General features: G+C 36.9%; 1 protein-coding gene across 1 annotated transcript; it reads left to right on the top strand.

Annotated features, from left to right (window-relative positions):
- Positions 1-5,583: 5,583 nt before the first annotated feature.
- Positions 5,584-9,775, top strand: LOC126703203 (putative disease resistance RPP13-like protein 1). Its single transcript, XM_050402159.1, has 5 exons — positions 5,584-5,727; positions 6,067-6,378; positions 6,474-8,785; positions 8,905-8,981; positions 9,356-9,775. The coding sequence occupies exons 2-4, from the start codon at positions 6,079-6,081 to the stop codon at positions 8,933-8,935; spliced, it is 2,643 nt and encodes an 880-aa protein (XP_050258116.1). The 5' UTR covers positions 5,584-5,727; positions 6,067-6,078; the 3' UTR covers positions 8,936-8,981; positions 9,356-9,775.
- The last annotated feature ends 334 nt before the right edge of the window (positions 9,776-10,109 follow it).

Below are 10,109 nucleotides of genomic sequence, written 5' to 3'. Positions count from 1 at the left end.
GACTGAGTCTCGCGACTTGACTTACCCGCGACTGAGTCGCCAAAACAGGGCAAAAATGGATTTTTGAAATTTTCAGATTTTTTAAACAAAATACTTTCCAAAAACACCTAAAACACTCAAAAATCTTTTTGTGCTTGAATTAACAAAAATTGAGCATGTGAAAACACATTTCATCAGGTACAATCACACAAATGAATATGACATTTATTGAACATAAACTTGTGTGTTGTGTGTGGATATCAACAATGAGATAGTCCTTAGTCTAATGTGAAGCTTCAATGATCAATTCAACCAAGGCATACACAATTAGCACTAGATCATGTGATCTATCTCAATTATAGAAATATGTATATATGACCTCCTACAAAACTTGATAACATATCTTGGAGCTTTACATTTGACTCCACTTTTAATCATAACATTTGATCTTTTTGATCCTTTGAGACAATTACCTCTCATTGTGAGAGTGATATAGGATATTTCACTTTAATGAACTAGCCTTTGGCTTTTTGAATAAACATTCACTTTAATATAAGGTCGCTTACCCTTTTTCCTAGTCGAATACTAGAATATACGACAGGCTTTTGCAGCTCAATATCTCTTTTTATTTGGAGATTTACATTTGGTGAGCTCTTTTTAGCAAAAACAAAAATAAAGAGTGGGAAGATATATAGACACAAGTCTATGCATGTCTCAAGATCATCATAACCATTCACTAATCATTCATGACAAGTTTGAAGATCTATTTACAACAATCACATAGATTTCAAGATTTCTCCCACAGTGATATGAGTGCAAAGAAACAAGCAATGCTCGAAAATGCACAAAACCATTAGCACAAAGGTACAAGGCAAAACAGGTTTTGAGACAAAAGCTCAACAATGTCAATCAAACTTTTTGATTTTCTAATTTTTATGTGCTTTTTGGATTTTTGACACTAGAAGAAAAAGATTGATAAAAAAAAAAAAAAAAAAAAAACTCAAAAGTATGCACAAGTAGACAAGCAAACAACCATCAGCAAAAAAACAAGCAAACAAACAAACATCGTCGCAAAGCATAGAAAATATTAATGCATGGACATGTTGTAATGCTTATGCATGAGTACCCTTTTTCACCCACACGTCACTTGCGTTTGGGGTGATTTCCTTAGAGGTTTGGGTACGGGAGTTAGGGCTTTCAAACCTTCGTGAGAAGCTTTCCAAGCAGTTGGTGAATGCACCAATCATCTTCATCACGTTCATCATTCGGGGATCACCATTTTGATCTCTAGATTTTTCACCTGCCCAATTTCTTCTATCATTTCTAGATCCTCGTGACCTTTGAGGAGTTGCACTATTCTTTGCTCTCAGCTTTTGGCAATTTGGTCGAGTATGCCCTTGAAGTCCGCAATGATGACACACATAAGTTGATCTAGGATCTCTTTGTGGTCGTGGACGAGACTTGGCACGAGATTCAGATCTGCCCACAGATCGATTACGGGAATTCAACAACCGTTCGTTCCCCACATTTCTCTTCCTCAATCTTGGGCTTCTCAGCAGTAGGACCAACATCGGCTGATTCTTTGGCCTTTATAAACTTCACTTCTTTAGTGACATTTCCAGATGAGCTACTTCCTCCGGTATATCCCAAGCCGGATTTGTCTGAAAAGCTCTTTTGAGATGAAATAACATCATCTAGCTTCTTGGTGGTGACCCTCTCTATTTTAGCATTTGCTTGCACAACCTCTTGCTCAAGAAATCTCACTTTTGTGTAAGCTTCGGACAGCTCACCATTCAGTGTTTCTATCTCACATTTGGCCTCTCTATATCGGATTAGGAGACTTTTATAGTCCTCCTCTGCCTTCTTCATTTTTCTCACAGCAGCCTTGGCCACCCTTGTGTACTCACCCGACTTCTCCAGGAGTGAGTTATAATTCTCTTGAAGATTGGCTGTGCTTTCATCTTCTTCAGCATCTGATTCTTCAACAATTCCCAGTGATTCTTCATCACTATGTTCTCCAGGGTCTCGTACAAGCAGATTCAACTCGTCTGAAGACTCAACATGAGCAATAGTCATAAAAGCTGAGTAGTTCCCCTTTCCATCACAGCTTTCTTCAGATTCTGAGTCGGATGAATCCGAGTCACTCAATGTTGTGGCATACACTTTGCCATTCGATTTCAAATAGTTCGGACATTCTTTCTTAAAGTGTCCATGCCCGTTACATTCGAAACAAGTGACACCTTGTGTAGATTGAGATTCTTTTCCATCTTTCTTATTGAATTCCCTTTTCTCCCTTCCTGAACTTTGGAATTTTCTTTTATCCCCAAATTTACCATTATTTTTGAATTTCAAGAACTTTCTGAAATTTTTAACAAGGTATGCAACATCTTTGTCAACCACATCTTCTCCCGATGAGTCTTGATCTTCCTTCTCATTATTGGTCTTAAGAGCAAGAGATTTACTCTTCCGTTGATTGGGCAGCGACATCTCATAAGTCTGAAGAGAACCAACCAGCTCCTGGACTTTGATGTCATCAAGGTCCTTGCTCTCTTCAATCGCTGTCACTTTAGCACGAAAACTTTCCGGCAAAGATCGAAGGATCTTCCTTACAATTTTAGAGTCCTCCGTTTTCTCTCCCAAATTGAACTTGCTGACAACCACCTCATTTAGCTTCCCATAGAAAGAGTCAAAGGACTCATCCTCACTCATTTTTAGCTCCTCAAACCGAGTGGTCAGCATTTGCAACTTGGTGTCTTTCACTTTCTTTGTGCCTTCGTAGGTGGTTTCCAATATCTCCCATGCTTCTTTGGCAACGATAATGTGAGAGATCCTGTGAAATTCATCTGGAGACACACCACAGAAAATAGCATTGAGTGCTTTACTGTTAGCATTAGATGCAGCGAGTGCTGCCTTATCCCATGTGGATTTGGCAGCCTCAGGTCTGGTCCAACCAATCTCAACAACATCCCAAATAGATTCATCAATTGAGCAAAGAAATTCTCTCATGCGAACCTTCCAAAAAGCATAATTACTACCATCAAAATATGGAGGTGCATTTAGGGATTGAGACCGATCCATCTCAATAGGGAGTCAAAGATCACACAATGGTATTGAAACCAATAAAAGTGTACCCGCTCTGATACCAATTGAAAGTTCAAATATGTGTATAAACACCCTTGAACGTTTAGACCCCCAAATTACAACTTAACCAATTCCAGCATTATGTCAAACAACTGGTGTGCGGAAAATTAACATAAGCTATAATATGGAATTGGAAAAAACTATCTAAGCCAAATTAAAATCATAACCCACAGCAGATAATAAAAGGCAAAGATAAAAGGAAGGAAGATGCAAACACAAAGACAACATGCGATGTGTTATCGAAGAGGAAACCGAAGCCCTCGGCGTAAAACCTCTCCGCCGCCCTTCAAGCGGTAAACAATCCACTAGAAAATATAGTTGGGATACATGGACAGCAATAGACCCTCCAAGCCTAATCTACCCAGTGCACCTAAGTCCTCCAAGCTTCTTGCTCTAATGAGGTTGCGCCGAACCTTTTTCTTTTCTAGCTTCCCGGATTCCACTACTAGACCGTAGCATCAACCAATGTAGATTGGTTCCTTCCTAACTGCTTCCCAGAAATCCAAACAGTCCACTCATAGTGATGAATATGGTGAGAACAAGGTTTGGTAAAATGCCTTTCAAGAATTTGACAATGGAGAGGAAGAGAGTTGAGGAATTTGAAGAGACTCTAATGTATAGATTGTGGGTGAATCAATCTTGTTTTTCTTTAGGGTTTCTCTCTTAAAATTCTCTCTGGAAGCTCTCTTACATTTGTGGGTAAAAGGGGTATTTATACTGGAGTGAGAGAGGAATGTGAAACATCAGGATTTACAAAACAGGGTTGGCTCGCGGCTTGACCTCGCGACTTGACTGAGTCGCGAGATCCAGTCGCGAGATAACCGTATGGCCAGTTGTCCTGTTTTGTCCTGTAGTGCTCCAGCTAGCATGACTGTTCACCTTCCGGCATGCTTGGCACGTGTCTGTTTTCTTGCACACTCTTGAGCAAACTTCACTCTATCTCACTCACTACCCTTACAACAAGCCCACCTAAATACAGGGTTACTAAATGCTGAAATACAAGCAAATTTGGCACGGAATAAAGCCAATAAAATGATTGATTAAATTCAACCTTACAAAATATAATTGCTATCAAACATAGATATATAATATTTATACACAACTAAATTTCAGAGAAGAATAAAGGTTGTTGATAGCCATTGACAACCAAGGTAACTAGAATAAAAGGTTTGTGTGCTCCATGATCCATCACACCCTTTCAATCCCAACCTTCTTCACCTCAAATCTTTCAAACCCAATAAGCCCCAAAATCAACACCCAAAGCATATTCAGCCATACCCAAAGCTCAGTAATGAGCTATTATGGTTTTCAGTTGTGTAAGTAATGCAAATTATTAAAAAAACAAGTAACCGAAGTGACTACAAATTAAATCCAAAAAGACTAAGATTAGAGAACCAATTTTATCAAAGAAATTATAAACAACAAATTTCATGGCTAATGATCTGCATCTATAGTAGTTTCTGGGGATGCCAGGACAATTGAAAATCTGAAAAATAAATTTTGTATAATTAAGATTTTGCTCATCTGTGCTACCCATTTAGTTTCTTCTATATCTAAGGAGCGACACTCAATATGAATCATTCAACACAATAAAAGCATGCCTTTTTAACAACACATCTGCAAGAAGTCTTGAAAGTCAATATTATGTAATTACCTCCTAATGGAAATATATGCTGTCAAAATTTTTCTGTGAAAGCTTTTCAGTGTATTGAACATTCAGTGTCTGAAAAGCATCGACGTCTCTCTACACCCGATTCTCTCCAAACCCTAGCCCTTACTCTCTCTGATCTGGGTTTAAAAAGGGTGCGAGTGTTTGGGGGTCGGGATCTCAGATGGTGAGTTACTGTTTTTTCTTTGTTTTTGCTGATGTGTCTGAGTTGGGTATGCTAGAATTGGAGAAAACTGGTTGACACAGAGGTAGAGAGCGTGGAGGTTGAGAGCGTGGAGGTTGAGAGAGTGAGGGAGAAAACCCGGTTGAAGTGAGAGAGAGAAGAGAGAGTTTCAGTGAAATTCAAATTTTGGAAAGCTGAAATGAAAACAGAAGTGACACACGAATTGTCAACCTGGACAGGTGAGAGGTCAAAATAATTAACCATTGGATTAAATGGTGGGATGGAATTTGTCCTATTGCACGAGAAATTATTAATTCCAACAGAAGACTGCTAATATGGTCTTTTCAACCAATAATATAATGTTATTTATGTAAATGTGTGAGTCAACTTCTTAATTAGCACAAAGAATAAAAAATAAAAATTATTATGTAATGTCATATTTACATAAGTAAAAGTATTTTATTAGTTAAGAGGTTAAAAAAAACTACATCCGCTGTTCTTCGACGGACTTAATAATTTTTCCTATCATACCTACCCTAGGTATTGCACGGATCTAAATCCGTTTAAAACTTTTTGTTTTTTAATAGGACCGTTTAAAACTTTAAAACAAATATAAATTGCGAGACCACTCTTCTCTCTCTCTTATTCTCTCTCTGTTTTGCTCTTTTCAGAGTTTTCGCTCTCGCGCTCTCTCTCGCTCTTCCTGACGTCCATTGACTGCGTATCTACCTATTTGTTTTCAGAGAGTTTTTGCTTGCAAGCTAATTATACTGGAGTAAGTGCACTCTTACATGTCTCTTATGCTTTAATTAACACAATTAAAGGGAAGAACCTCCTCCATCATCTGTCTCCACAATAAGGGAGGGGGAGATGGACTAGATTCCTACCAAAACGCCATACATGCTCAATAGTAACAGTTGTTGAGAACTGATACTGATACAGATCTGAGTTGGCAAATACGATTACCATATGTCTATATCATATCATTAAGTAAAGCCTCTCTCTCTAATATTTTTAAAGAAATAGAATAAACTTATTTTTATCTTTTATAAATATAATTATTTTAATTTCTAATTCGGTTATGAAATTTTATTCTTTATGTATTTATTGTTAGGAAAAAAGAAATATGGGTAGAAAGAGAGATCAATTTTGGGATTATGCTGAGCAACGTCTACATGGTCGTTTCAAATGTAATTTTTGTCATGGTGATTTTCCTGGAGGTGCAACAAGGATTAAGGCACACTTGGCTGGAGTTTCAGGCCATAACATTGTGGCATGTGTAGCCGTGTCTCAAGAAGTTCAAAAAGAAGCCCGGGCAACTCAAGAGACTAACAAAAAGCTTAAATGTGCATCATCCTTAAGCAGTGCTAAGGAGAGTTCAGCTTCATCTTCATCATCAAATATTATGGATAGAATTGTCACACAGGTGTTTGTTTAGTCCCAACATAGTTGTTTATTTCTAACAAAGCCATACCTTTTTAACACTTTGGAAACCTTTTCATACTACTTTCTCTTTTGCAGGGCAAGGAAGAATATATAGTTGAAATTTTCCTCGATGATATTGTGGACAGACTAGTTGCCAATGTATTTTCACTTACCACTGAGCATTCCAAGAACAAGGAGCTGAAAAATCTTCTTTACACGTTATGCAAGATTCATGTCATGTTATATGATGCTCAAAAAAGACAAGTAAGCGATGATTCTGTGAGGATTTGGTTAACAGAGCTTAAAGATGTAGTTTATGAGGTTGATAATGTGCTAGATGAGTTCAGCTACGACACTTTCCTGAAATACCAAATGATGAATCAGGTACCTAGTTTTTCATTATGCAATTTTGATGAAGTTAAGACTTTCAAACATGCATTGGATAATATTGTGAATAAAGTAGATGGCTTGGGTCTTAAAATTGTGAATTCAAACCCCAAGATTAGCCTAGACAATATAGACTCCTCCCTTGATGATTCAGAAGTTATAGGAAGAGAATACCGTGTCCTAAAAAGTTGGGATTTACTGGATGATGATGATGATGTCTTTCTAAAATTAAAGTCAAGGTTTGATGGTCTTACAATATCATCTTTAAAAAGGTGTTTTGCATATTGTGCAATCTTTCCTAAAGATTATGAAATTAGAAAGGATGAACTAATTCAGCATTGGATGGCTGAAGGGTTTCTTGAACCGTCTAAAGAAAGTGTGTTGATGGAGGATATTGGTAATAAGTATTTTAAAATTTTATTGGACAAATCCTTTTTACAAAAGGGTAAAAGGGATGAGTATGGTAATATTATCAGCTATAGAATGCATGATTCCGTACATGATTTTGTGCTCTTAATTTCAAAATCAAAAACTTCAGGTATTTTCAGCGACGTACGAAGTTTATTTGTTGGATTTGATGGCCAAACAACACCAAGAATTTCATTTAAAGGTGATTGTTTCACAAAATTATGCACATTAAGTTTAGAGAATGCTGACTTTGGCGACAGATTATTAGTAGTATTTAAAAGCTTACGTGTTTTAAAGTTATATGGATATAAGAAGATAGAGCTGCCAGAATCAATTGATGTGTTCATACATCTAAGGCTTCTTCACATCACTGGAATTAATCATTTACCAAATTCAATCACTAAGCTTTACAATTTGCAAACTTTAAGAATCGAAGGGTTTCTCATGGAACTTCCAAAAGACCTAAGCAATTTGATTAACTTGAGACATATTTGTATTGATGAAATTAAGAAAGCACCTAAAAATCTAGGGCGGTTGACTTGCCTTCAAACATTGCCAATATTTGTTGTGGGTCGAGATGAAGGTTATCGGATTAAGGAATTGGGAGCTTTAAAGAATCTCAGGGGAGAAATAAAAATAAGTAATCTAGAGAAGGTGGAAGATGAGGAAGAAGCCAAAAGTGCAAAATTAAAAGAAAAGGAAATGTTTAAGTTGGGATTACACTGGACATCATCAATAAGAGCAGCGGACAGCTATGATAAAGATGAAAAGGTGTTGGAAGGCCTCCAGCCTCACCCAAATTTGAAAAGCTTAACAATAGAAAGGTATGAAGGAAAGAAATTCCCATCATGGTGGGCTGGTTTGTCGCTATATCAAAATTTGATTGAGATCTATTTGAATGGGTGTACAGAATGTGAAGAAGTTCCCACCTTGGGACATTTACCCTGTCTTAGGGTTCTTGAAATAATAGGAATGGAGAAGGTAAGAAGTATAGGAAGTGAGTTTTACAGTTACAGTGATGGGAGTTACAGAAATACTACTACATTATTTCCAGCATTGAGAATACTCAAATTGGTGGAGATGATTGCCTTAGAAGTGTGGAAGGATGCAGGTGAGGTGTTGGTGTTTCCATGCCTTGAGGAGTTGACCATAAGTTATTGTAATGAACTGAGAGATTTTCCAGACTCACTGCACACCTGCGTGTCCCTTCAGAAGTTGGTAGTAAAGGAATGTCCTGAGCTGAGGTATTGGCCAGGTGTCCAGTGTGTGGGTTCTACTTCCATTCAATACTCCCACCCCTCTCTCCAAAAGCTCAAATTGTGTGAGTCAGCCCACTCTCTCCTGGGCCAAATTCAATACTTCATTAACCTTAAAATTCTGTGGATACAACGATTTTTTGAAATAGAAGCTTTGCCAGAGTGTTTGGGTTGCCTTTTCTCTCTTCAAAAGCTGTATATTGTGGATTGCAATCACTTGGTGCATCTACCCACCGAGGAAGCCATGCGATGCCTCACCCAGTTGAAAATGCTGATCATTTATGATTGCCCCAATTTGGAAGACAATGAACGGTCCAAGATTGACCACATTCCATTTGTTGATATCCAGGATAGCGGGTAAGTTTACTCATACAATTTATTAGGTTAATCGTTCCATTTGTTGACATACACTTGAATTTTTTTTTTTTTTTTTTTGATGGTTCTAACATTTTCTATATGGTTTTTACCTTTTGAAGGTGGCCAGATTGCTCTGATTTCGAAGACTAACTCAGGAAGCTGGCAAGAAGTTTGCATCTGGGAACTGTTGCCTCAGGTTTGCTTTCTCCTACCATTTTGGATATTATACATAATTTACTTCATAATTGGTGATTTACAAAACCAAATTTAGTTTATATATATTTGTAGAGTCACAGTGACTATAGCCAATATGCATATCTACAATGTATAGAGTTATGTTGAGTGCAGTCAAATCACTGAATTGTGGTTTCACACTTACATATAAAATGATGAACTCCTGAGTCTTTTATGCTTGTCGAGTATGTAAGCTGTTGCATTTTTTCATATGAGATGGTTAATCAAAATTGCCATTGCATGGTATAACACTTTGCTTATTGTTGTTAAAATTCTGTTTAGCAGTTAAAAGTACTTTTATATGTTACTGATGGCCCTAATGTTCTGCTTTTGTAGAAGACTGGCAATTTTCTTCAAAAGCAGTACTATGACTGCAGAACTGATCCATCTGCTTCTACAAATTGCCTCACCCCATTTTGGGATCTGCAAATTTTTCATTTTCCCTAAAAGGAAGGATGTGCTGAAGGAATGGCCCCTGGAGGTCCAAGAGTGTCCGTTACAAATAGATAGCTGGATCATTCAACTGGTAGCATCTGAAATTTATGTGATGCCATAGAAAGCCAATAGTATGTCCGTATTTAATGGAATTCCTACTTTTTCTTTTCTCCAACTATTATTTTTATTTATTTTTAATTATTGTAGCATCAAATACCATTTCTTCATAATTTTCTCATTTTCTTCAACTTATTCACAAAATGTCCTTTGCTGTGACTCTTTTAATTGCTGACATGGATATAATGAAGTAATTTCCAGTCATTTATTTGCCATTAGTCGGATAAATTACAAATGCCTTTGTTTCACCATTGATAACAGCAAGTTCTGTCAATCATATAGATAGTTTGATTTGTAATTTACTGTTTTTCTTCTTTTTAATATATAGTGGAAACTGAGGTTAATGAATCATAAATGATCACAAATAGGCTTCTGTTAACAACTCAAAGTGTTCTTTCTATAACATAACTTTTAACATCTTTACCACAATAATCTTAAATCTAAGAGTGATAAAGTAATAAATGTAAAATTTTCATGGCAACAAAAGAAAATTGTGAATTTATACCTTAGCTTTCCCAGCCTTTGTGCATTTGGGGTG

Source organism: Quercus robur, chromosome 10, assembly GCF_932294415.1.
Source record: "Quercus robur chromosome 10, dhQueRobu3.1, whole genome shotgun sequence".
Classification (NCBI taxonomy): domain Eukaryota; kingdom Viridiplantae; phylum Streptophyta; class Magnoliopsida; order Fagales; family Fagaceae; genus Quercus; species Quercus robur.
The sequence above is the reverse complement of the archived record's forward strand: the minus strand, read 5'-3'. Positions and strand labels throughout refer to the sequence as shown.

Bases quoted from the DNA above. Each gene is read 5' to 3' on its own strand.
- LOC126703203 (XM_050402159.1), top strand. From the start codon at position 6,079: ATGGGTAGAAAGAGAGATCAATTTTGGGATTATGCTGAGCAACGTCTA. The intron at 6,379-6,473 runs GTGTTTGTTTAG...TCTCTTTTGCAG, and splicing joins TGGATAGAATTGTCACACAG to GGCAAGGAAGAATATATAGT. The intron at 8,786-8,904 runs GTAAGTTTACTC...TACCTTTTGAAG, and splicing joins GTTGATATCCAGGATAGCGG to GTGGCCAGATTGCTCTGATT.